This window comes from Platalea leucorodia (genome assembly GCF_965183815.1).
Source record: "Platalea leucorodia genome assembly, chromosome: 14".
NCBI lineage: Eukaryota > Metazoa > Chordata > Aves > Pelecaniformes > Threskiornithidae > Platalea > Platalea leucorodia.
The window spans coordinates 8,185,424-8,212,569 of NC_138836.1; the positions used below are offsets into that span (position 1 = coordinate 8,185,424).

At 40.7% G+C, this 27,146-nt stretch overlaps 1 protein-coding gene across 1 annotated transcript in view; it reads left to right on the top strand.

Annotated features, from left to right (window-relative positions):
* The window catches only part of PRKCA (protein kinase C alpha), a gene marked incomplete at its 5' end in the record, with an annotated part of 155,940 nt that extends 136,780 nt beyond the window's left edge, over positions 1-19,160 (top strand). Inside the window, 7 exons of the mRNA XM_082326809.1 lie at positions 2,488-2,579; positions 4,222-4,284; positions 4,809-4,947; positions 10,425-10,505; positions 11,955-12,062; positions 14,502-14,642; positions 18,514-19,160. Of these exons, the coding sequence (XP_082182935.1) occupies positions 2,488-2,579; positions 4,222-4,284; positions 4,809-4,947; positions 10,425-10,505; positions 11,955-12,062; positions 14,502-14,642; positions 18,514-18,678 (789 nt within the window). The 3' untranslated portion in view covers positions 18,679-19,160. The remainder of the gene's footprint in view (positions 1-2,487; positions 2,580-4,221; positions 4,285-4,808; positions 4,948-10,424; positions 10,506-11,954; positions 12,063-14,501; positions 14,643-18,513) is intronic.
* Positions 19,161-27,146: the final 7,986 nt, after the last annotated feature.

The window sequence follows — 27,146 nt, forward strand, 5'->3', positions numbered from 1 at the left end:
AAAGCATTGGGTTTTTTCCTTCCTTCCTTCCCTATAAATATGTGAAGTGGCATTTCCCCATTACATTGCAAAACATCTCCCAGAGACAGGCTGCAGGGTGGGTCTGGCAGTCCAGCGGCACCATACCCGTCTGGTGGATGACATGGAAAGCCGCGGGGTAGACAGCTGGCGCTCAGCGTGCTTTTGGTTTTCAGAGTGGGCATGGCTACACTGACACTGAGTGAACTGGCTCCAAATGTTCCAAGCTGGGCAGAGGTCTTTATTCACACGAAATCAAGGCTCTTCTTGTCCCACCTTGTAGCCATCTTATGACAATGGCCTTGAACTAGTGCCCGAGGGGTGGGTTGTAGCTTAACGGGGTGACGAACGGACATACACTGTTGGTTTTCCACTTGACTATTCCATAGTCACTTACACTGTTGCCGGTTTTTAATCTGAAAACAAACGAACAAGTAACAGGCAGTTAGTTGGAAGTAATAACATTGTAATATTCCACAAACAAGCCCCATCATCCTGTCACCATTTCATGGCACAATTGGCTGTGTTGTTAGAGGCATTTCCAAACCCTGTTTAATATCTGCAAATCTCTGAGAAGAAAATGGCCTGAAAGCAACAGATTTGCAGACATAATTAATCACAATAAAATGTGAATCTGGGAACTATTGCACTTGGTAATTCTTGCTTTCTAAAATATTTTTTCTGCCTCTACTTATACTAGGAAGATGGTTGTAATAAGAGAGGTCCTAGTGAGAAACAGACTTCTATGTCCCTCGAATTCTTTATATAACTTCATTAGTAACCAAAAAGCTCAGTGTCATCAGTAAATGAAAAACCACTTTGTTTAAACTTCTCTTTCTTTTGAGCAACTACGTTTTAAATGTAAAGTCTTAAAAGTACAAATGTCTAGTGTTTTCTGGCTAAGGGGAATAGAGGAAAAAAGTTGGAGTTTTTAGTATTTTCGGTATAATTTTTTTGTTTTATCACATACAAGAGCAATGGAGTACATGAAGGTCTAGATAAATCATTAACTCCTTTGCCTAATTTACTTAATGTTTTCCTAAGAGTTGAGTGGTTTGCACTTGGTGCCATGAAATATTCCGAGTGATTAATATTAGCTACAAAAATGACAAATTGTATATGAAGGAGAGGGAAAGGCATAAACTGTGTGACCGTAGGAAAAATTCATTATTTTTGGTTAGTGCTTTTAGCTGCAGGCTTCTGTTGCCATGGATTTTACAACATGAAAACTCATACAAAAAAATCTAAGTTTTATAAATCCGATCTGGCCAATTAAACATTTTGCCCATGCCTTGTCTGTTGGACCCAGCTCAGGAAACCACAGCTTTTAAATGCATGTTAATGTTCTGAAATCTTAGTTACTGGACGATTAGAGACTCTTTTTCAATCAATGCTCCTGAAGGAAAGAGAGGGAGTAGAGATTGGGCTAGAGTGTCTTAGTAATGAGTCTCTTTCCCATCAGAATATTGGATCAGAACTTTTCTACAAATACTTCAGGATAATGATTCTGTCCAAAATAACTAAAGGAAAATCAGTCTTCCATAATTGGGAGGAGGATTATTAATGCATCTTACATGCTGTCTGGATCATGTCATAACTGCAGAAAGTAAGCTTGCCATAGTGTTGTTCACCAGAATTTTCAATGTGAGGTGGCCAAAATCATCCATCCTAAATCAAAGACGTTTGTGGAGTGTAAGCAATGTGTTCTTAGCGGCGTAACTTGGAAGAGCTCAGTTTTAGTCCTCTGAAAACTGGGGAACAGACCTACTGTTTTAAGTCTTATCATCTGAAGGTCGCTAGGTGGGAAAATACTGCTTAAGTGCACTCCAATATGTTATGGCCGTGTTTGATTTGCGATACCTGGATGTGGCCTTTAAAGCCCTCACTGTGCAAGAAAAGTCTCCCTCAAAAATACCTTATTGCCATCTTCCTCTAGCTGAAATATGTGCCTGCGAGAAAGTAATTTAGTGTCAGTTGTAAAGGTTCCAGATACTTTTGTAAACCCTCCAACTACTGTTCTTCTTGCCTCTTTTTTAATAATTAAAAGAATGTCTTTTTAATACCTCCCATCTTCCAAAGGAAAACTTATTAGGAAGGATTAGAAATGGCCTCAAAGCAAGAATTTTCAACCATCTTTAATTTATTTTTTTACATTTATTTTTAGAGAGACAGATTTTTTAGACAGAACTACATGTGAATAATTATGGGAACCATTGTAGACAAATAATATATATAAATGCCTCACTAAAATTGGCAAATCTAGGCAGATCTCATCAGTCGTTTACCCTTGCAGGTTTATACGAAACATTCCACTTCCATTTCCTGATCTATCAATTTTGCCAGAATGTACAACCAGTCCCGATGATCTTAAAAGCTTTATAATAACATACTAGTGACTTTTTTGCCGATCAATGCATATCTAATATTTTCCTTAATGTATTTTTGTGTGTCTTTAATACTTTATCCTAGGACCGTCTGTATTTTGTTATGGAGTATGTGAATGGTGGTGATCTCATGTATCACATTCAGCAAGTAGGAAAATTTAAGGAGCCACAAGCAGTGTGAGTGTTCATGTTTATGTATTTAAATCATGTCATCATCTTAATTTTATACTGTAAGAGGATTAGGTTTCTTTATCACACTATCAAGTAGCATCTTCTCGGGTTCACTATGAACTCTAGGCTGGCCTCTTTTCATTTTGTTTTTTAAGGCCCAACAGCTGAAGTTTATTTTTTAAATGTTGTTTGCCCACATGGACCAAAGTTAGCTATGCCTTTTTATTCAAAAATACAGCACGAACAAAGGCATGCAATGCCTACTTTAAAAGTGACAAGAATTTAAAAAAGGCAACAGGAAATTAAAGATGTCACTTGGTATTCTGGTGTTGTTTTTAAAAGCAAATATTAAAAAAAAGTGAGTAGAACATCTCAGTCTGAATTAGTGTTATAGGGAAAGGCAATACAAATGAACTCAGCATTGCAATATAAATTATAGTTTATACAAGATAAATTCAATGTATAGCTTATAAGAATTTCTGTGATCCTACTTTTTTATAGAAGTTTTATTTGTGAGGAGTTAATAAATGATAAGAAGTTGTTTGTATACGTGATCCCTTTTAGGTAATTGTACATCTGGCGTATCAGTGAGCAACTGATAATGATCTGTAGCATATTCAAATGTGACTAGATCCATCACTACCATTTTAGTCATGCTTATAACATCTCATCATTTATTAGTGTTTCATAAATCATTTGCCAATGAAACTTTAAAATCAAGTGTGACCAACTGTTTTAAGAATTCGGCTAAAATAATTTCTCATTTCAATTTAAATAATCAGGGCTTGTTTAAACGAGAGGCCTTCTAAATATAAGTATTTGAGATATAAAACAAAATTTCAACAACTCGCTAAATAAAAGCTAGATGGTGTCAGATCATCCTTGACTCCCAGCTAACGTAACTTGCCAACACCCGTTGCAAACTATGGTGCTTTATGACAGCTTACGCCTGTGGAGCATATTCCAGCACACGCATTCACAAACACCTCTGATCAAGTGTTTCAGAGCTAAGCTTTCCCTTATGCTAGCCCAAAAATTATTCTAATCTTTAAATAATCCTCTTGCATATAATTTGCACAGTTCCACAGCAACTGGCTTCAAACATCCATCAATATTATATATCCTTTAACTACATTCAGCAATTATATTTTATATGGTAATCATTTTAATTAGTTTTATGTAATTAATCCATTAACAGCCTGTATAAAGGAATACTATTTCTGCAAATTATTTCATGCCATATGAATTGCAGTGTAAATTGAGCTGCATCCTAAATTCAGCATTGATATGTGATTAGAGATAATGACCTTTGCAGGCAGATTGAGATCAGTGCAGTAAAATGCTGTGCTCCAGCTGCACCATTTTTCTGTGGTCTAGGGAGACATTTTCAATTTTTTTCTTTTAATTCTGCATTATTTGATCATCAAATGCTCAAAATGTGTCTGTTAAAGTCAAATTAAAGTAAGGTGTCTTTTATGTCATCTGCCTGTTATATATATATTTTTATACTTTAATATATATATACACACTATGTATTACGTACTTTATATACTATTATACTATCATTCTTTACCACGATGCACTTCCAAAATATTTTGTCAGAAGGAAATCATGAGGCAATAAAAATGTTGGGTTTTTTTTCATATAGGTTCTACGCAGCTGAGATCTCAGTTGGGTTATTCTTTCTCCATAACAGAGGGATTATTTATAGGTGAGTATAATCTGGCATAAGTAATTTCTGAACTATTTTTAAAACCCTGAAAGGATCAGTTTCTTTAACATTTCAGTGCATTTTTAAAACATTTTATAAAAAGCAATCACTGTTGTGTTGGTGCTGCTGCGCTGTAAAGCAAAGCCACAGCTTTACCTGAGCTTTTCTGATGTCTGTGCTCTGCCCAACTCAACTGACAGCTCTTGAAAATGTAAAATATGATCTCGTGCATTCCTGTGTTATGTTTAATAGTTCTACACGTTCAGCAGTCTCAGTGTGAGCGTGCTTATGGTCATATACATCTACCTCTTGATTAATTGTCCAGTTTCAGGGCTTATGGTCGTTCTTATCTATGTGCAGCGAGGTGCCCGGCTCCGTCTGGACTGTAGACTGGTGTGCACGTGCAGCCCTGTCCCCTCCGCCCGCCAAATAGCTACGCATATTCCTCACCTAGATGCAGAAGTAGATAAGTTGGCCCTAGTTGATCCTAAACATTAACATTAAATTACTGTGATTCTTCATAGAGATCTGAAATTAGATAATGTGATGTTGGATTCAGAAGGACACATTAAAATTGCTGATTTTGGAATGTGCAAAGAACATATGTTGGATGGAGTAACAACCAGGACCTTCTGTGGCACTCCAGACTACATTGCACCAGAGGTAAATATTTACCATTTCAAGAACCTTTTAGTCTCTCAAATGAAAATTGTCCCTACGCACATTTTACACAACCGAGTTTTGATAGCTGTAACTCTGGATACTCTATGGACGGTACCATTTATACTTCTGCAGGTATAATGAATAACTTTGTGAATTAATACAATATTATCAATAAGACTTCACTATTTTAAAAATATCTAGTTGATCGAAAACCTATCTTTTTATAAGATCAGTGCTTCAGATTTTGTTCACACTAGCAAAAGACTAAAAAAGCAGGATTACCACCTTGTGATTTTAAATTTGTAGCCTGGAAATGTTATTGTACTAAACTTTATGCTTCAATTTGTGAAGTCATAGAGACTTCATGGGTGTTGCTGAGGTTGTTGATGAGGTCAGCAAATATTTTATCGGGAGCAAACATAGCTTCTTTAATGTATTTCTCCATAGGTTCACACAGCTGCCAAAATACATATATTTAAAGGATTGTTTGGCATTTTCAGGAAATCACAAACCATTCGTTGATTTTTGGGAAGGGACTCATGGGGTCTTGAAGCTTTTCGCTGACCTCCCTGCAAAACTCCTGTAGTCTTTTCCAGGCCATGCCTTACAAATGGTACACAGGTGTCATGAGTTACTGCTCTTGATCTCAGGAAGGCTCCAGTCATTGAAAGCCTCAACAAAGCTGTAAGATCAGGGCTTGAATGGAGTAGCCATGTTAAATCCATAATCTGCCTTGAGTTTTCTGTTACTTGGCGATACCTGTGCTGCATTCAAGCCACTGAAAATCACATTCAAACACGAACCTAACTGCAGTGGCTCTGAAATGAAAATTTCATCGTGAGAAACACAGTTCTACTTTAAAGCACGGTGATAAATAGAAGCTTAGAGTTAAGATTTTTAGTCTGGATCTGATTTGTATTTCAGTAGTTTAGGTATAAAACATTAAAAACAAGCACATGTGGTGATTTGGAAATGATTCAAATATATGAATATTAAAATCTGGTATTTGTGCGTACTGAGCTTTCAAGAGTCTTGATTTGTTTGGCTGCAAATCCAATGCAAGAAGCTGTATCCTGATCCAAGATACTCAGTGTTTCACTGAGTGCTGGGCAAGAGGCAGCTCTGGCTGGAACGTTTCTGGCTGTAATTGAATGTTGGTTGGAATATGGGAGATTTATACGTGGACAAGTAAATTAGTGTCTAAGGTGAATTTTGTCATCTCTGTGAAATTGGAATGAAAAATAGTTTGTTTTTTTCCAGTTGCTAATTCATGCTTTTCAGAGTGAAATATTGTGTATGGTAAAACCTTGGGTTTTTTCACAAATTGCTGTTGCTTGCAGCAGGATATCAGAACAACCAGACCAGTATTTCATTTTCTCCTGTCAAAACATAAATGAAGCCAGTATTACAAATTAAAAAGGGTCTTTTCTGTGGCAATAGTCTTGTGCCAGTTAATACCAAAGAACATGTTGTCAGTGCCAAAATGCTCAATATGGGTCAGTGTTGGAATGATTTATTTTACTTTATTTGGAAATTTCATATAAAGAAATAAACCTTTTACCAAAACATTCAGTAACTGGGAGGAAATTAGTCTTTCTATTATCTTACAAACAGATTTTTTTTTTTTTTTTTTAGTTGGCTGGTTTTCTTTCATTTCTGAAGACATTATTGAGACTGACAAATTGCTAACTAGGTCTGTGGTAAACTTCAAAGTAAGGCTCATGTTTTGCTTGCAGGAGCATTTCAGCATGTTTCCATGGGCTAAAATTTATAAATTTATAATAGATTATAATGAGGATGCATTTGCACGGTACCATTCCCTGCTGGGTGGAGATAAATGAGCTAAATCTAAATGAACTGTTGTGGGTATCTAGAGTAGAGTAGTCCTGTGAGCGTGTTGCACTCAAACATAGAGAATTAGCGCTTTTCGTTGGTATTTGGGAAATAATGCTGTGACTATAGCGGGGTCTGAAGGAGCCCACGCTGCCTCTACGTGAACTACCCACAGACGTAGTTCAGAGATAACACGTCTGGAAGGACCATACAGGGACATCTCAGCTGGCTTCACACTTACAATCTCCGGACAGAAGAGCAAGGGAATATGGTGCTGCATTCAGCACAGTGGACTTGCACACTCTGTAAAATAATGCTTTCCTTTTTTAATGATTGGGAAAGTTAGCATTTGTTATTACTTAGGTGTATAATGCACTGGAATTAATATTCATTTTCTTATCCTATGCAATCTGAGAAATGCACAGAGGTTAAACTGCTAGAATCCCAGGTTTGACCACTTCTGTCTGGCAGAAAGTGGTTATCTAGTAAGAATATTTATTGATGTGCTGAACTTAAATATTTATGGTCAGAGTGGCAAACTAGCTGTGAAATCAATTAATCCTTTGTATTTCCATGACCAGTCAAGAGAGACAGAAGGAGATGGCTGTCAAGAGGATTAGCAGGAAGGGACTCTGCCAGCACAGCCCACTGCCTGTGGTGCAGTACTGAACCCACCATCAGCATCCCTGCGGCAGCTGGAGCACTGACTTGGGATTTCAGAAGAATTTAAATTAGAAACTCTGTTTCCCTTCTCCTCCATCTAACAGCCTCAAAACCTTAAGTTCTAACCTTGCATTTACAGGGATTATGGGAGGCTAATAAGTATTGCAAAGGTTTGGAGAGCATACATTTGACTGTTTCTTGTGCTAGTAATATTGATTTCTTTTAATAACTGAGTTTTAACTTTTCCAGTAGATATGTTCACAAAAGACTTTCTCTCTTGCCTCTGGGATATAATCTTTTCATCCCAACTGGCTACCAGCTGCAAGCTGCAACGATCTAAACATTCCTACAAATTGCTGGTATTAATCTCTGTGTCCTGCTCTTAACTGTGCCTTCCTTGGAGGCAAAAAGGAAAAAAAGAGAAAAAAAGCAATCAACATTCCTCTGCCAGTTTGGCTTGATGAGAGAAATGCCTCCTGAGCTCTCAAATCCACAGCACCTGAAAAGGCAGAGCTCTTAAAATACAGTAATAGGTAGGGAAAGTGGGGCATTTGAAATGCAAAAGGAGATGAAAAAGGCAATCATTTAAATTAATGATGGAGAAGAAGGGGAAAGGAAGGGTCCTATCAACTTTCCACTCCTCCCTGGCCAGTAGAAAGCAGAGATCATCGCTGGAGGAGGGTACAGGTCTTCATTTCTAGGCACGTGAACTCCCTCACTGCTCTGCGGGTCTGCTCTGCACGCTGCGGTGAGACAGGAGGTCATGTTTATATACCCCTACTTATTCTAAAAGATACCACAATTTGTACATGCAGATAGGATTATTTTGGCAGCTGCTGCAAGGCAGCCAGTGATGGCTTTGAGTGCAGCAGCTGGTAGGTAATACATGATGATTTCTGGATGAGGAGGAGGGAACTACTGAAAATACGACATTTAGAACTTGCTGACTTTGTACCAATGCATGTTTGACTGTATATTGAAAACTCATCTGCTTCCTCCCACATGTAGTTCCTTCCTTGAAGTGAGCATTCTTTCCTCTCCTTTAACGTTTTCCAATTAATGCTTTGAATAGCTCCCAATATCATGAGTATAACCGCCGGTTTCCGTGCATGACACGCAGGTTGGTGAATGAACGTGGCAGATTGCTTTTCTGTGTTTCACTGGTATCGTATCCTTACCAGGATTAAGCTGGTGATTCAAATTGGGTGTATTTAATTAGGATTAAAGGAAAAAAACTTCCAATCTACAGCAGCAGACATCGACAGTGCCACCTTTTCCTACATTGCGATAGGTTCAATGAAAAAAGTGTTTTCATTGCATTTGCAGCCTTTCTGAATTAATGACCTTCTGAAAAATATCCCTTTTTTTCTGATAAAATACTCTTTTCCATAAGGCAAGGAGAGATTGTCGGAAAAGGGTGGAGGATGAAATGTTTTATCATTTTCTGTGTGTAAAGGCCAGTATTTTTTCTGGATAAAATTTTGAAAGTGTTTGGTCTTTAAAGGAGCAACATTGATCCAGCGGACCTCTGGGAACTTACTGGTGATAGAAATTAAAGGGAGAGTAATCAAGTATGTCAACCACTATAATATGAAATGAATGTCTCAAATATATATTTTAAAGCCCATATTACTGCTAAAAGACAACTAATAAAGATTGCCTTTATGTACGACCTTCCAGCTGAGAACCTTGCATTGCTTCTGATTGTGTAATATATTTCAAAGTGCGATTGATTTTTAAATCCTTTGCTTAGAAACATTGCAGTAATTTTTAATTCATGTGCTGCTGTTATCCCAGCGAAAAACATATATTCACAGAGAGACTATAATTTTATTGAGTAGCCAGGCAGTCCTGCTTTATTGCACTGGTGACTCACTCTTTTCCTGAGAAACTACAAAACTTGCCAGTTCAACTTCTCTTTCAGACAACTAAAAAAAAATCTAGGATATGTGATGTGTACTTGTCTTAGCAATTTGTTTCACAAAGATCAAAACGCATGCAAACAGGGAAATAAATGCAAGCCCACGTGGAGTAATGACTGCCTCAGTTCTCTGCCTATTCTAGTGGAGCGGTGGCATTGGGGTGGAGGCTCTGATACTGCCTTCCCCGATGTGGATGGCCAGTGGCTGGGACGTCCTGCACCCCTTCACGACTCACAGTATCCCTTCACAGTTATTTAGAAGGAGATCTGAGAGAATCTCTGCACCTCAAAACTCCTCTATAGCATGCCCAAATGCATCTCTTAAATAAATTAACACTGATCTCTGAAGAGGCCTCGATTAAAGAAAATGACGCAGGAGGGGACCTGTGTCCTGTTGGCACTTGCAGCCTTTCGTTGTGTCAGAACTCAATTTGTGCTTCTGTGTGAATCAGATGTGAACCAAGAGGATGCAAAATGCTTGACATTTCCATTAGGCTGAACAACAGAAACCCTTCTCTATTTTGTGTATCTGGTATCTAGCTTCATACTAAGACTATATTAATCATGCAACTTGGGAAAATGTAACTGAGCTTTTCAGGGTTTTGCTCTTAAATTTTGATTCCTTTTACAGCAGAACAAAAACATAAATATTGAAAAGAAAAGAAATGCTTAATTATTTATAATCTGTAAGTTAAGTGAGTGTCATGATTTCAAGCTTTGACACAAACGGATGGGTAATATTTTTGCCTTGTCTCCTACGTTGTGCTGCTGTGCTTCCTTCTTTGCCTTCAAATGCCCAAGGCCTCCTGCGTTTCCCAAGATATCGGAGTACCAAAAGACACGGGCAGGTTTAGACTAATATTGCAGAAGTGTCCAACTCCCACTGAAACCAATGATTAGCTGGAGTAAGGATTTCAGTATTGGCTTTCTGAGCTTTTTCAAGGAAATACGTTCATCTCTGCATGTCACTATTTATCTAATATGTCACAAGACTGGGTGTTAGTTAACGTAGGGTTTTTTACTTTTTTTTTTTTTTTTTTTTTTTTGTGTGATTATACAGATTATTGCTTACCAGCCCTATGGGAAGTCTGTGGATTGGTGGGCATACGGAGTGCTGCTCTATGAGATGTTAGCTGGCCAGGTAAGAGTTACCCTCCCGTGCTGGCTGTGACCTCCTCCTGCCTCTCCAAGCTGCTCTGTTTCAAGGCTCCCTAATGGGTTAGACCCTTAGGGGACAAGACTGGGGCCTTTCATACTGGTATTATCTCCTTGTACTCCTGACTGACTCCACTGAGAGTGTACATAGGCTTTAAGCTCTTTATATTGCACCCACATAATCAAGCACTGTCTTTGAATATGGCTTCTTTGTACTGTAATAATGTTGTAAATAGCCATCTTCAAAATTGAATGGGAGGCACTTGAACAGGAAAATGCATGTCAAATGGAAGAAATATCATTTAGTAGTTTGAAACCACAGGGAGACATAATAAGAGCGTGTATATGCTCTGCATTGCAGTTAAGTCACAAGAACACAGTTTTTGTATTGTATGTGCTGGGGTAAAGTATGGGTCTCGCCACTTGAAATATGCTGTTACAGACCCCTTATTCTGCACAGTTAATGAGATGCTGCTCTCTGAGCCACTGAAGTAGAAAAGCAACACTGTACTGCAGTAAATGGCAGATAACTACCAACTTTGAGGAATTCTGTTAGTCTTGAGTTGGAAAAGATTTCTGCAGTTGGCCTTCAATGAGTGTTAGCTAAAGGTATGCATTTCCTAAGCTGAAAACAGACATTCTTAACAAATGCCTTCAATAGTTTCTCTACTAAATTCCCGTCGACATTTTAAAAGTTTTTAAAGTGTAGCAGTTTCAGTTGGTAACATTTACAGTCTGGATTGCAAATATTAGGCATCTGAATGCTTTGGAGAAAATGAGATTTACCATTAGCCTTACCGAGCCTTCCACAGTGCCCGTATCCTGGGGACTCACCCACAGGCACTTTCCTCATCACCGATATTTAAAAATAAAATGCAGCCCTTTCTTGTGATACAGTCTCCCCTTCAGAGAAGCAGAGTCTACAGCTACGTCTTATAAAACAAAGTGGAGTTTAACTGGAATTAAGTGAGGAATGGATATACCTTAACACAAGGTAATTGAAAGTTACAGTCTCCAAACTTCACCCTGTAAAGCATTTTGGCTGTCGGGTGCACAGTAGCTTTAAAAGCTGATTAACGATGATCGCGAAGATAATCCTGCACACATTTCATTAACCTGGCTGCCATGCTGGGGGCAGAAATGAACTTTTCTCCTCAATTTCTACCTGAGACTGATGAACGCTGAACTTCTGGGTCAGAAGATCCCAAGCTGCAGATGGCTGGAAGTTTGGTTTGTATTCCTGGGCAAGGACCACTGCTGTACACTGATCTCTCTGGGCATCTGTGATGGAGGCAGGTCGCTGGGCTGGATGCACCTTTGACCTGACCCACTGTGGCCATAGTATTGTCATGCCATTTCATAAAATGTGAAGAATTAAAAAAAATAAACAAAGAAACAAACAATAAGTAACTTACCTGTGATTTATTTTCAACAGCCTCCATTTGATGGAGAAGATGAAGATGAACTTTTCCAGTCCATAATGGAGCACAATGTTTCCTATCCAAAATCACTGTCCAAAGAAGCTGTCTCCATCTGCAAGGGGGTGAGAGAGATACTTCTTTCTCGTTAAGTTCCCTTTTGGCAATCCTTGTGAATAACTAAATTTGTCTGGCTTTGATATGGCACTGTAGTATTTTTAAGTGCAACTTCTGTCAGGCTGTGCTAAGCTATATTGTCATGAAGCGCTCATCGCTTGGTGTCACTGATAAGTATTCAGCTCTTCCCGCTGAGCCTGCTTGTTTTATGGTAAGAACAAATGTCAGAATCAGTAGCTGCCAAATCCAAAGCAGAATTTATAAACAGGACGACGGTGTGAAACGTCTCCACCCACCTTGCCTCTCAGCCCTCGGCAGCACAACCCCAGTTTTGCAGGGTGAGGAGATATCTCAGCTTGGATGGGTACCAGATACTCCAGCGAGTCCTCAGCCCAGTGTGCCTAATGACAGCAGCAGAGCAAAAGACTTCATAAGAATCATTTTTAAATGTAGGTGAAGATGAGCTTACATGAAAATCTTTAGCATATATGCAAGGGAACTGGGGAAATCCTGACCCACTTGTAACCTGTGTGACCTAAAATTTATCTTAGATTCTAAGGTAATTTCTTTTTTTTTTTTTTTTTGAGCAGAAGAATAGATTTGACTTCAGGGGATTAGCTCAGGAAAAAAGAATTAATTTGACTTTCCCTTGGCTCCATGTGATTCCCTAGAGTACTGTCAATCTGCGGCTTTTCCAAACCACCATCTATAAAGCATAATTTGATGTCTGTCTTACTGATAAAATATCACTGCACTTAGTGTCAGTTAATTTGGTATTTACTTTCTTCCTTTCCTTTGCAACCATTTATGAAGTATTGTACATGAGCTGGATATTAATCCCTTAAGGAAAAATCATCAAGAAAAAGAAAAGCTGTTTAGAACAAGAAGGTCAAAGGAAAGACCACTCTAATTTTGGAATCTATCCCAGTGTAGACGTGCTGGAAAACAAAACCAAAATGTGATATATTTTTGTAAAGTACATGCAGATTGATGCCTTGTCGTGAAAATCATATATTCAGACAAAACACTTTGAACTTGATCTAATTACCATGCTTTCAGCTCTCCTGCGTGCTGCTGTACTGCTAGGTACTTATGCAAAGGGAGGTCAGAAAGCTAAAATTGCATCGCACCACTAGGTTTAAGGTCAAATCTCTGATAATAACACGTTCATTGTCTGTATTAAACTAACAAGTTAATTCCAGATTTCAGTGAGCATTATACCTGAGCTAAGAAGTCAAGGCTTCTGAACCTTGTAGTCAGCAGCAGCGCAGCAATGCTGGGCCTGGGCAAGATGAACATGCCCACTGCGCTCTTCAAATTGAATTGTCTGCTTGACATCTCTTCCACTGATTCAGAGTTTGTTGGGTTCGGTAAATGCAGTAACTTTGGAACAGAATTAAAACTGCTAGAGTCGTTTTTCACATTTTCATATATTACCTACTGTTAAAGCAAGGGGTTTAGAAAAGGTAACAAAAATGGGAAAGCTGCTGTTAAGCTTGAAGAAGGGCATGCTTCCTAGCCCAGTGCACAGCCGGCTTCCCAAAGTCTGCTTAGAGTCGCTTTTATTTTAGGTTCAAAGTTGGAACCTGATCAACTCAACATTTGGAGGGAGACTAAAGCGGTACAGCTGAGGTTTTAAAAAGATGTGTTGGGGTACCACTCCCAGCAGTATATTAATAATATGTCATTTGTAAAAGAGCTTTAAAAAGTCCCCACAATACTGGAACTGAGAGTTGAAGGCTACATTGCTCAATTCCGAATGTACATATCCATTGAAAAGATTTTGAGGAGCTTGTTAATTAGGGAGCGTATTACTGTTTCCAAGCATGCAATGCTGGTGGGTTTGGGCTTTTTTTCCCCAAGTCTGCTTAATCTATGCAGCTGGGTATAGTATTGACCAAGATGTCATTAAGGATGCAGGGGAGGAAATGCAGATTAGATATTGTCAGCTGGGTGCCAAGAAATTGTAGGCTCTGTAATGAGATGTCTTGAACAAGGCCAGAAAAATGAAAGGGAGAGGGGGTGTGCTTCATACAGCTTTAGTATATTGGAATTTATTAAGTTTAATTGGTTGTTGAGGTAGGGCAGAAGCTGTTCTGGAGATTTATAAGACTAAACTGAAAGACCAAAGGTGAAATTCAGGAGTGAGTGGTGAATTAATGGGATGGCGGCCTGCCCCGGGCGCCGCCTGCCCACCCACGCCTCCAGCAGCAACCTCTACCGAATGGGAAACAGTTCTCAAGTGCAACCCTTGTTTTTGCTGCTGACATGCTGTCTCCAGTGATCACACAAGAAAAATCTGATCCTCAAAAAATGTATTTTAGCTTTTCAAAACAATTTCATTAGCAACTTGCATCTCCAGGAGAGGAGCAAAAGCATGACAATCTGGGGCAAGTCTGTCTCATTCCAGCATTAAATTTGATCATTTGGTGTTCTCTTCCTAATAGCTAATGACTAAACACCCTGCAAAACGCCTCGGCTGTGGCCTTGAAGGTGAAAGAGACATCAGGGAACATGCTTTCTTCAGGAGAATTGACTGGGAAAAACTGGAGAACAAAGAGATTCAGCCACCTTTCAAGCCTAAAGTGGTGAGTGAGGTGCCAAGTACTTCCCTCGCTAAACGTGTCTGCAGTCCTGCTTTCCTGTGGGGTGAGGTTAATGCTGGCTTGATGGTGCTGCAAATCTGGGACACTTCTAAAATAAGGCAATTTGATTACGGCAGACCAGTCTGTAAATCTGCTAATGTTTTGGCACCCTGTAGCATAACCCCGTGTACTTTGTTCCTTGTGAAAAAGTCTCTCAGTGGTTTGAGTCCTGGCTGGACAGTCACGCACTGCGTGAGAAGTTGAAAACAGGGAAAATTGGCATATTCCCATCAGCCACTTGAGACTTGCAATAAAGGCGGTTCCCGACTGTCTCCTTTGAACAACATCTAAAGTCAGTGATTAAAGGTATCTGAATTACTGGGGTGAATTTCCTCCACAGCGGGCTACCCGGCACAGGGGGTTTGTATTCCCCACCCTAGAATGACGTCTGCTGAGTCTGCAAGAATAATCCCTGATTTATTTTTCATGTTTGTTACTGGTTTGCACACATGTAGCTGCAGGAATATTTTAGAAATCCAAACAAGTGAAAGATATCCTTACCATGAGAACTGTTTGCATAATAGAATTTGAAGAGCTGTATTTGTTGATACAGAATTTCTTTTAGCAGGTACTGTGCTTTATTGACAGGCAAAGAAAGGTATTTGCACACAAGAATACAAGCTTTCAGGAACAGCTGTAAATTGTTATGTCCTAACATTGACTCTTTCTGCTCTAACACTTTTTGTGTTTCAACTGAGATGCGTAGCTGGCTGTAGCACTGCAGGTATAGGATCATTGGTCTGTACGCTGATTTATTTACCGATACAGACACCAGCGTGGTATCACAAACTAATGAACAGAGGGAGGCCGCTACCCAGTGGCAGAATACATTCCTCTTTTTTGCGTACAAATGACTTTTGCGCATCACCAGGAGCATGCTGAGAAGAGTGTTTTGTGCCAGTGGAAATACCCTTTTCATATGGTGTGGATTTTGTACGCAGGGAAGGGTGTAAATAAGTAAAGAGCATGCGTGGTGCTGCCAGCCCTGCCCGGCCGGTCCCCAGGGCTATCTGTCCAACGGGGAGCTGCACCTCTTTAAAGCATTTTTTATGGAAGATTTTCATGACAAGCTTCTCGAGTCAAATTTAAAGCTGATCATAAAGCAAATCTACTTTCGCATCTGTAAGTTTTATTAGCTCAGGAACTGAGTGCTTAGACTCTCCTTGCAGTTAAAAGTAATGCCAGCGTGAAGGTACTAACAGCTTGAAGTATGGTCTGGTTCCATCATAGCACGTTTCGTGGCAGATCCTGGCTCCTGTTTAGAGCAGCTGTGCGCCATCTCTGTGGTTATCGTGACCTGTTTTGTTTATACAGGCTGCTATTAAAATACACCAAGGCACATTCATGGAGCCTGGGTTTCCCAGACCAAAATAATTTAAAATCCAAGTCTGATAGTTACATACCCTCTGTATAACTCATTTATTGTGATTGCTGATTCTATTTATATGGATTCTAGAAAGGAAAAAGCACACGACCCTTAATCAGTTTGAAGATATGGAGTATTTATAGGCTTTGTTTGGAGTGGTTTTTTTTCAGAAAGCCTTTCTAGGTGCATCTTCTCTAGGAGGTGCGTTGCTGCAGGAATGATCCTGCTGCTTTTGCACACAGGCATGGTTCTCACTTCAACACAGAGCTGCAAATTTTGGGTCAGAGTTGGTTGGTTTAAATAATGTGTTCCCTTCCAGACTGACATTTCACAGGCTATAGGCACGGACTGATTATTTGGCAAGAAGGACATTTTATTTCTATTTGTAAGTTTAGGAGTTCCAGGAGTCCCATATTTTCAGTTCTAATTTAATATTGCATTAACACTCATGATAGCAACGCTACTCTTTAATGTGAAGACAAATAGGTAATTGAAGATACAAGTTTATTGATAAATGATTACATTCGCACCCAAAAAATACCCAAATTTCACGTGAGTTATTTCTTAGCCTCTAATAGTATAAGCAGTAGTGAGAGGCTTAGTGGAGTCGGGGGCTTTGCTTTCAATATACAGCTTTTTTTAATACCTTCCACTTCCTGGGGAAAAAAAAAAAAAAAAGAAGAAAAGAAAAAAGACAGAGCATAATTTTGTGGAAGAATGATGCATATCTGTAGAACATCTTTTTAGCAAAAAGTCTTCCCTGTATAAAAAGCCCTTTTGTTGCTGCTCTGACTGTACTGCCTCTAAATAAATTTGGCTGTTAATTTGGGGATACATCAACTTTCATGCCAATGATGCAGCGTTTTCCCCTTGTCAAAGTTCAGCTCTGTCCATTCTTGTTCTCCAGAGATTCTGTACCAAAATGCATTGGCTTCAGTGGGCACCAGGGTATTCGGTGAGTGCAGAACCCCGGGTGAAAAAAGCAGACTACCCTTAGCCTTTAACCCGTTGAAGTGTTCCTCTGCTTGTGTTCTTCCGAGACTGAACAAGTGTCCTTCTGTGAGCGCTGCGGCCCAATACCTGAGCATGCGTTTTTCATCTGAAATATAAACCAACTTGTGCCTGAGGCAGCAAGAGTTCTTTGCAGCTCAGATGGGACGGCGTGTCCCGGTCCAGGACGCGCCAGGTGCTTTGCAAGAAGATTGGAAACTGTGACTGAGCTGTTTTCAAGAGAGCCAGACACCTCACCCTCAGATTCCCCTAACGGGCCCCTCTGCAGTTGGTTTCTCCTATAAATGCGCAGCTTTATTATGTTGCATTAGTTCAGAAAAATCGATGTTTAATATTGGTCTATTGTACGAGCCATATTCTACCCTTTCCAAGTTACCCTCTAAGTCTGAAGGTAATAGTGTAATAGTAACTTCTAAATCCACGTGTAGATATATTGTAGGGATGGACAGAGAGGAAAGGGTCAGGGACAATGGGAAGAAACGTTCGGCACCTTTATCGTACAACCACACTTCGTTCGAAGACCTATTACAGTACATATTTTTGAGATAAGCAGATTTACCAGTTTCCTTTAGATCTCGCCACAATATTCAATGCCTAGTTTTCCTCAAAAATGCATTTTTTCTTGCACCCAAGCTAATTTTGTTCTGGTCCCACCTTCATCCTTTTTAACTTGCCTCTAATCATACTTCCCTGCCTTTCAAGTGTTTTTTGCATTACTCAAAACTATCCCTTTCGCAAACCTGATTTCTGTTGTTTTCTGTTCTGAATGAGTTGTGTTCAGCATGTAGCTATATATAACCCCCCTTCTCGGCTGGGCTTCGCGAGACGATGTGTCTCTTCGCTTCGACAAAAAAAGGAGGAAAGCTGTGATAGCACGTTTCGTAATGGGGACCCGTTCCAGGATGCGCTCCCTGCCCCAGCTCCCTCCTGCAGTCCCCAGGACGGAACCTCTGCTGTCGCTGATGAGTTTACAAGCGTTTATAGGCTGTACAATGAAGGATCAAAGCATATAAATGAACTGCGTTAAGGTTTCTGCGGATCGTGAAGGAAACGGAGACTAACACGAAAACTTAATTTTGCATCATAAAGGTTTTAAGAAGAATGAGATGACTTGACAGATAAAGTATCTCTTGTCAATACATGTCCATAAAAATATTTTCTTTTTCCTTTTTTATCCCAGTAATTCTGAATATTTAAGCATCTCTAACCTGTCACCTCATGCTGATGGATGGGAACTTTTCTGACTCTCTTTTTCATCGGAATTCATCTATTAAAATGTCTTTACCTGGGATATTTTGTTAAAATATCTGAAAAGAAAATTTTCTCTTAACTGCTCATAAGAAATGAGGGAAATTCTTGCATGTATCCTGAAAAATCTGCAAAAAGCTGGAACTGCCAATTTTTTCAGCCTTTTTTCTGTTTGTTTTTTTCTTGCAGTGTGGCAAAGGTGCCGAAAACTTCGATAAATTCTTTACACGAGGACAGCCAGTGTTAACACCTCCGGATCAGCTGGTCATTGCTAACATAGACCAAACAGATTTTGAAGGGTTCTCTTATGTCAACCCCCAGTTCATACACCCCCTTTTACAAAATGTAGCATGAAACAGCAGAACAGGAACAAATCCCGCAGTGGGGAACGGTCCTTAACCCTACAATTTTTAGGCTTTTGCCTTGTTGATTCCATTTGGGCCTGGAAATTGTAGGGTTAGAAAGTGTAAGATGGGGGAAAGGCCACTTATTCAGGATTTTGGCTTTGCAACAGCAATGTTGTCTTAACGGGAGATAAATTAGTTTACGGTGCCCACTTATTCTTCTAGAAGTCACCACTGACTCATCTAAACTTACCCATTTTTTGGTACGTTATATATTTTTGTAACTTCCCACTGTCCTTTTGCTCCCTTTTCCACTCTGATGTGCTAGAAATAGTCTAACACATGGTCTGAAAAAAAGCCCAACCTCAAATATTTAGCCCTTCGGTGCGGATGCTGGGAGATAGGAGCAGCCGGCCCCGAGGGACCGCTCTTCTGGTGGCTTCGGGGAGATCAGCAGCACAAGAGGCTGAAACGGCAGCGGCACCGGGGAGGAGAGGCATTGCAAAACAAATGTTGAAAGTAGTTGTTTTGAAAATATTAACAGAAACAAGTTGGGAGTGGGTGGGAGGGGCGCTAAAATCAAATTAGACCCTGAGGCTTCGTGAACCAATCCTGTAAGCAGCACCAAGTTTAAACACACTTCTGCGGTGGCCAGATCTCTAGGATCTTTGCTAAGTAGCATGTGATAAACTCAAGGGTAAAATTTTGTCTTTAATAATAATAATAATAGTAATAATTTTAATAATATTTTTGTGAATTTTAATCTCCATGAGATTATTCTGTGATCCAGGGTGCCATTGTTTGTTCAGTTAATTTAATTTACACCACTCCTCAAGTTTACTGTTAACTAGTTCTAATACCAATATTTTACTATGAAATCTGTTAACCTGGAATGTAAACCAAAACTGTAATCCCTTAAATCTTACTTACATGTGTTTGTTTGTAGTCTGCAGTATAGGGCAGTAAATCAAAGAAAGCATTATGTATACTAAATTAACAAAAAATGCAACCCCAAGTGACTTCCTGATTTCTCCAGAATAACTCATGAAAATCAAGTGAGATTTAGTCTTAAAATAATCAGTTTTAATTCAGAAAACTTGGGGTTGTAGAATAATCAAGCCTGACAGAAGAAGCACCTGAAACTTGTTTTATTGATAGAATGGAATTTAATACATTTTACATATGCTTCATGCAATGAATTTTGCATGTTTAGTAATAACTCTTAATAATAAGGGTTAATAATAAGCAGATCTATATTATTGACATAATCGTATCAAGCATAAAGAATATTATAAAAATTTTATAAAACAAATTGTGCTTTATTTGTGAAAGTTCTTGTTCTGAATGACATCATTTAGATTTAGCTAAATGTTTTATTGGTATTGTTTTGGTTTCTACTTTAGGTTTTGGATATTGTTAATGGCTTAGGGTATAATCTCTTTTTTTAAAAGTAGATCTACTTTTAAACAATAATTGCTACCTGCAGGTTTTATACGAGGTTCAATTAGGCTTTCATTTCACGTCTGCTTATTACTTACAGAGAAGGAAGTAGACCTTATTTGCAATGATGAACACTGTAATTAATGCAATCTTCTCCTCTCCTATCACTTAGATAAAAATTTTGATATTTCCTCTTGCGACTTACCAGAAGATATTAATTCAAATATCAGTAAATATTTTTTGTGCATATTTTGGTTTCGTTACAGCATGTAAAATAGTACGCAGTGCATTTTCCTTTTTTTTTCCCTTCTGCCTTGTTAATGTTAGCAGCCATAGGCACTTTTTGTCTGTCAGATGTGCATGCCGATGCCAGAAGCATGATGTCTCTGTTGCTGCATGCAGACTGATTACAATTTTTCCAGCATGTAAACATATTCAAGAAGATATTTGCCATAAAGGACTTAAATTTATACTAGAATATGTAACGGGGGGGTGGGGGGAAGCTACTTTCTAATCATCTTTTATGACAATAAAACATGGAACCTGTGCCAAAGATTCTGTCAGAAAGATCCAGTCCCGCACACCGGGAGCCAAGCGGATGGGTTTGACTTACGGGCGTGACCCGTGGTGGAGTGGGACAGGTTTTGAGGGAAACACGGTTGGATCCGAACGGCAACTGTGTCGTGCTTCTGCACCCCGGTGCCCTCCGAAGCCATACTTTCGGTGCCTAGGACGTGCAATATGCACCACTCCGGCGGTTTGACTTGTGCCCAGTCGTAGCCCTTTTGCAGCCCCAGCTCCAAGCAAGGCGCATCCCCCCGGGTAAGAGCGAGCAGGCTTCAATGAGCGAAGCGAACCGGGCTGAGGCATGGGGAAACACCGCCAACGAGGGGCGTTGACCAGCTACCAAGAAGTCAGATTGTTGCCTAAATAAACAGAACTCAAAATTTTTAAAACGTTTTAGGAGTAAAATTTTTAAACCATTCTGTGTCAAATATGTTATCAGCCAAGTCTGGGAGTTCATTTTCTTGTTTGTATAGTATATACTTTTAAAATTATGGCATTCACCATCAAGCATGTGGACTAGTGCAGCATTCATGACTATTTATGTTTTTCTGAATATTATTAGCCTGCCATAGTTTAGGAAAATCTGGGTATCATGCTGTAGAAGATAATAGATTCAACAGATTACTGAGGCTCGGATTTTGAATAAATAAGGGGCTCTCGAGTAAGTCAGTCTGCTGAGAGGCAGCATTACACGCGTTTTAAGAATGTGAAGTAAAAAAGAGACTTTTGCAAAAGGAAAATGCAGGGAGAAATACCAGCGCACGGGTTTTTGCAGTGAGAAAAGCGGTACAGGGGCAGAACTAAACCGAGCCAGACGCAGGCGGGAGATCCCACGGGTAAGTGCTCCCAAACGGTTCTGGTTTTCCTGATGAAATATGAGTTGTGCAGGGAAGTGCTGGGCCGTTGCTGCTGGCAGAGCCGTGACGGTCAGTGCCGTTCACACCAGAACACGGCATGAAAGAGCTGGCCCAACGTCTGGACAGAGCTGCTCATTTTCTGCCTACTTCTCATAACCAGTTTCTTAGGCACTTGCATTTGCTCCCCCGTTTTTCTGATGTAGAAGCAGAAATTCCTCTTAAGCGTCATTACCTCAAGTTCCTGGGCTTGCCACATCTCATGTCGTCTTCTGTAGGTGTCTGTAACGCTTACTAACAGGTACTGTGAACTCATGGATCCTGCAGGAGCAAGGCGGTTGTTTAAAGCAGGGATTGAATATTTGTGTTACTCCTCGCTGCTCTAACGCACTCCCACGTGAACGCTCGCACTTGGACCAGCTCTTTAATGAGAACTCCAGGTGGCTTGCTTATCATCCAGAAATCTATAATGGCAAGTACAACCTTAAGTATCCAGCAAGCATTTTCATATCTTTTTAAATACAGGTGTTATTTATATACTATTTTTCACAAGATTTGGTTTTCTAGAGAACATGTATCAACAGAGGGAGAGGCATTAGAACTGCTTTTCTTTCACTTGCGTTCAATAGCAACCATAGTACAAACACCCACATTATCACAAAGATTTCTAAAAGGCAAATTGAAAATTACAATGCACTGAAGCTGGGGTGGAAGTTTTGGGAGCCGTGTTTCCATCCCACGTGCACTTGAGACCCGAGGGGCTCCGGAGCAGCCCCGTTCCTGCCGGGGGAGGCACAGGTCTGCCACGTAGAACTCCCAAGTTGTTTTCAGGGGTTAAATGGGACTTTAACTGTCTCCTAGGCAAATTTCTTCATTATTCAGGCATCTGGGTGGTCTTATCCACCTTCGAGTCACCTAAGTGGGGTGGCGGTTTTCCAGGCCAGCCACTTCGCCCGCCGGCCAGTGCCGGTGCTCTTAGCAAGGCTTGCACATACGTGAGAAGGACAGAGCACGTTCCCATAATAAAATACTCCCCCTCAATCCAATTGGGAGGAGAAATGCAATTTAGCTTTCTGATCCTTCATTCTTTCCAGAAATACAATTGAATTTCCTTTTACAAACTGAAGAAAGTTCTTCTGGAAATCAGCTGTTAGTTTAAAAGAAACTCATCATATCTAAATGCTGTTGGCCTTTGAAATCCATCCTGTCTTTTGGGGTGAATTCAACTGAATAATGCTGGGCTCTTGTAAAATTAATAAGGTCAAGGGAGAGAGGAACTTGTCTTCTAGCCGGAAAGGGGACGTGTCCAAGGGCCGGCACTGAGTGGTACCACGTGCAATCTCTGTTTTCTCATTCAGTGCATCCGGATGCAATCCCAGATAAATGCCGTAGGAGACGCATGCAGTTAGCAGAGGGGGAAGATCCTCCTTGTTAAGCGAAACACATCATTGGAGATAATAATAATCCAATAATAAAGCTTTGATATGAGTAGAAAGCGTATTTACAGTATTGAGTTTACAGTGGGCTTTCTGACCTGCCACGAAACTTCTGGAAACATTTAATGTAAGTAATTGTACGTAGGTTTTGTCTCTTCGCAAACACGAGTGGGCTCTAGGCAATGTATTACCTCTGCGTGCTGTCCGGTAGGTAGGCACCGAGCTGCGAAGTAGTAAAAAAGTAGAGAAGTTAAAGCACTTTTTTCCTCAGCTCCACACTCTTAGATCTGAAATAGTTCAGTTGAAGAATTAAATAAGAATTGACTCCATAAACATGTACGGTTTCATACCAACCAGTAACTGTGCCGGTAACGATTGGTAATTAAATAGCCTTATAATGAATAATCGTCGTGCACTGCAGCCCTCCTGTACTAGGAAAACCTTGAGAGAGAGAGGGCAAGTTACTAACCTCTCTGCCTCAGTTACCTCATCTGTAAAATGGGGTTAATAATACTTACCTCACAGGGAGGTGTGAGGACTTCTTAGTTAATGTTTCTAATACAGTTTTAACCTGAAGAGTTGTGTAAGTATTATTATAATTTTTAATATTAAATCAGCTTATTCGATTCACATGGTATTGCTGGATATACCATGCTATTTCTACTTTTTTATAGAACTTTAGTAACTCTGCTGAAACCATTTAAAGGAAAATAAAATCAGATCTGATATGTTTCTTACAGAATCTGGAGTCCAGCTTTTGTTAACTGGAGTCAGGGTGCAGCGGGGAGTGATGCTTGCTGATTGTGTAGGTCAGCTGCACTTACCTCTTTTCCAATTACTGAGCTTTCTATGTGCAATTTAAAATTCCATGTAAATGGAAGTCTTAGCAGAACTGATTATTGTAGGGTGGGATTCCCTATGGGTAAATAAAATCAGCACAGCTGTTTTCTAGTAATGTTTATACTGACTCCTATTGAAGGAGAAACGATATTCTTTATGCAGCTGGTCCATCCATGACAGGTTTATTCCGTTGATATTTTAATGTATTCCTGTGTTGTGTATCTTCATGCTTTGCTTTTCCTTGTGTGTGACACCATAGTTCAAATTTTTAAAAAACTGCCCTAGAAGCTGTGATTTTTCTTCCATTGATGTCGGTTGACCAAAATAAAAAAAATCAGCAGTCTATTAATAATTTTAAACAGTGACGTGCAGGAAGAGTAGCAAGAGCACCGATAACTGGCCCCAGCCTGCTTCCTTTGAAGCTCATTTCTCGCTACGGGATACACTGGAAAGTGTACAGCTGGTGTTACATTGGGTTTATAATCGTAAGGTGGTGACAGGAACATTTTAATAGAAAGCAAAATTATGTTTCTGATCTTCATAAACCTTCTCCTGAGAGCTATTTGAATTGTATTTATTTTCCTTCTGTTTGAGCCCTGAGAGGCAATACTGCCGCTGGCTCCGTCCTTCCAGGGGTCCGCGTGCTCCTGCCTTGGCCTTCCCAGGCATCCAGCGGAGCCGCTACGCGCTCAGAGCTCGCTGGGTGCGCGGTGCCCTGCTGGAGCCGCGGCTGCGGTATCCAGCATCTGGCAGCACTGAGCCTGTAAGCCCCAATTCAGCAAAACCGCTGGGTACGTGCTTGCGCCCGGGGCAGTTCAGCGGAGCGTGGAGATGCGGGCTCACCTCTGGGCAGCGCGGCTTCGCGTCCCGTAGAAGTCGGTAGCGCGTGCCCTCTCGGATGCCTTGCTGACTTGGGGCAGAAAAATCTGTTCTTGCAGTGATAATACAAGTCTAATCTGTGGCCCGTTCCCCAGAAAGCCTTTCGTTTATTCTCTCATGTGCTATTAAAATGAATGTAAGAAAAATAATTTCAACGAAATGAAGCTCGTTGCCTCTTTTAAAAATGTGCGTTTCCCAACACATGTATGATTTTGCATGACAGTACAGAGCACACCTGAAACTTTTAAAACGATTGCATGTTATTTTAATGTTATCTTTTTTTTAAACAAGGAGTAATCCCACCTTGAACTCATTCATATTTTTAATATTATTTTAAGACCCAAATTTTGTATTTATAAAGAGGAGAACGTTATTTATTTTCTTATCATTTATCTGCAAAAAGCTGCCAGAAAATTTGGAGAGGCCATTCATTTAAAAAAAAAAATTAAAAAAAAAAATCATTGGAAGTATAGTGGGCAAGACTGATGTATAAATTATAGCATCTTTTTTTCTTAATTCTCGATATCTTCAATCTTTGTTTGCATGAAATGCTTTTGTTAAATATTAATTGTAGTTTCAAAGCAAGTGTGTATGAATAAAAATACTGATCATTACTTTCATGAGAGTTTGGTCTGCGTTTATGAAATTTCATTTCAAAATTGCCTCCGCAAAGCCCGGAGGCTGCAGGATTACGGCGTGGTCAGCCGCAGAGCTCGCCCAGATCCAGACCTTGATTCTCCGTTCATACACAGAACTTTAACCTGGGCCCTTTTTTAATTCGTGTTAATAAATTAAGAGAAAAAGAGCCTCAAGTGGGGAAAAGATATGTCTGTAAGAGGATTTCTGCATGCGGAGAGGTGAGCAGGCGGCTCTTTGAGCAGCAGATCCCTGGCTAACCTGCTCGCCGGGCGCCGCGTCTCTGCGCCGCTTCAGGCGGGAAAAACCGGCCCCGGGCGCGGCGCGAGCTCTCGGGTTGGAGGGTCTGATGCAAAGCCTGATGCGTGACTTGCTGGCGGAGGGACGTGCCCTCCCTCTTCGCGGTTAGACCCCAAGAAAACGCAAGCTTCCCTTTTTCGCATCCGTGTGTGCGTGAGCCCCAGGTGGTTCGTTCCACCCTCTGCCACGTCTTCCTGGGAAGAGGGTTTGTTTCATGGTGGTTAATGATGCTCGGGGCCCGCCTTTGCTGGGAAATACTCGGTTTAGCGCTCCTGGAGGAGAGGGCGCGACCTCCCAGTCCCACCGGCTGTACTCACCCCGAGTCCAGGCACTTGCCTCGTTTAACCTGATGTTTCATTTTCAAAATTTGAAAGCAATGTACAGATATTGTGACAACTTGACAGACAACGTCTTTTTCTGCTTGCTCTCAAATCTATTGAATCTCACGCTAATTCAATAATTGGGTTAGTTTAATTTGCAGAAAAGTCTGGCTGAGTTTGCCCAAAGGAATGGTTGAAATTCATTTTTTTTCATAGCGACAGCGTTTCCAGGCTGCTACATGCTGCTCAGCCTGCATCGAATGTGCTCCGCTTCTCCTGTAGCCCCATGAACACCTCTCTTCTCAGGCCTTGAGAGCTTTCTGCAGAGCAGAAGAGGGAGTTAGTGGAGACGACATTGCCCTGAGCTGGTGTATGTGCGGAGTCGGTGCAGCCAGGGCAAAGGGAAGGTTGGACTCAGTGATCTCAAGGGTCTTTTCCAACCTAAATGATTCTGTGATTCTATGAAAGGGCTCCTCAGAGCTCAGTACTGCCAGACCTGCAGGTCCCGTTCCCTTGGCTGGTTAGACAGGGACTGGCTGGGATTTCATTCCCAGCCATGACCTTCAGGGTGGACTCAGGAGCTGGCCCTGCTGCGAGGGGAGCGCTCAGCTCCCCGGGAAGAAGCTGCGATTTGGGATGTTTGGACCTGTCAAGGCTCCTAATACCCCAAATGATCATTATCGACCACTATGCACAACGCAGCCTTTAAACCTCCTGGAAAGAGGGTTCCGAATGTAACCAAACTGATTGCCATCTCAATACCAGGCTATTAAGGAAAAAAAATCCCCTTTCGTAGCTCATCTCTGCTCCCCTTGCCAGCAAAGCGCCCAGGTGGCGGGCACACGCGCGTCGCCCTCTCCGGCTATGGCTTAGCCAACCCACCGGCGGTGCGGCAGCCGTTCACGGGGCCGTTGGCTTTTCGGCTGAGACAGAGCTCATTAGAAAAGAGCCTCTAAACACCCTCCAGACCTGTCCCTGGGGAAAGGCAAGCCTGGCGGAGGCGTGCATGGGCGGAAAATTACTCCAGCCTGACAGGAGCATCGGTAACAGGCATCTGAGGAGCTGGTGCTTTCGGAGCAAACTGGCTGCAGGTGGTCCTGCTCCTCTTCTGCCCTGGCCGGGGGTGGAGATGGACGCCGGGGTGGCAGGGAGGGAATTTGTACAAACTGTGCTTTTTTGTTTGACTTTTTCTAAGCAGGCAAGTTT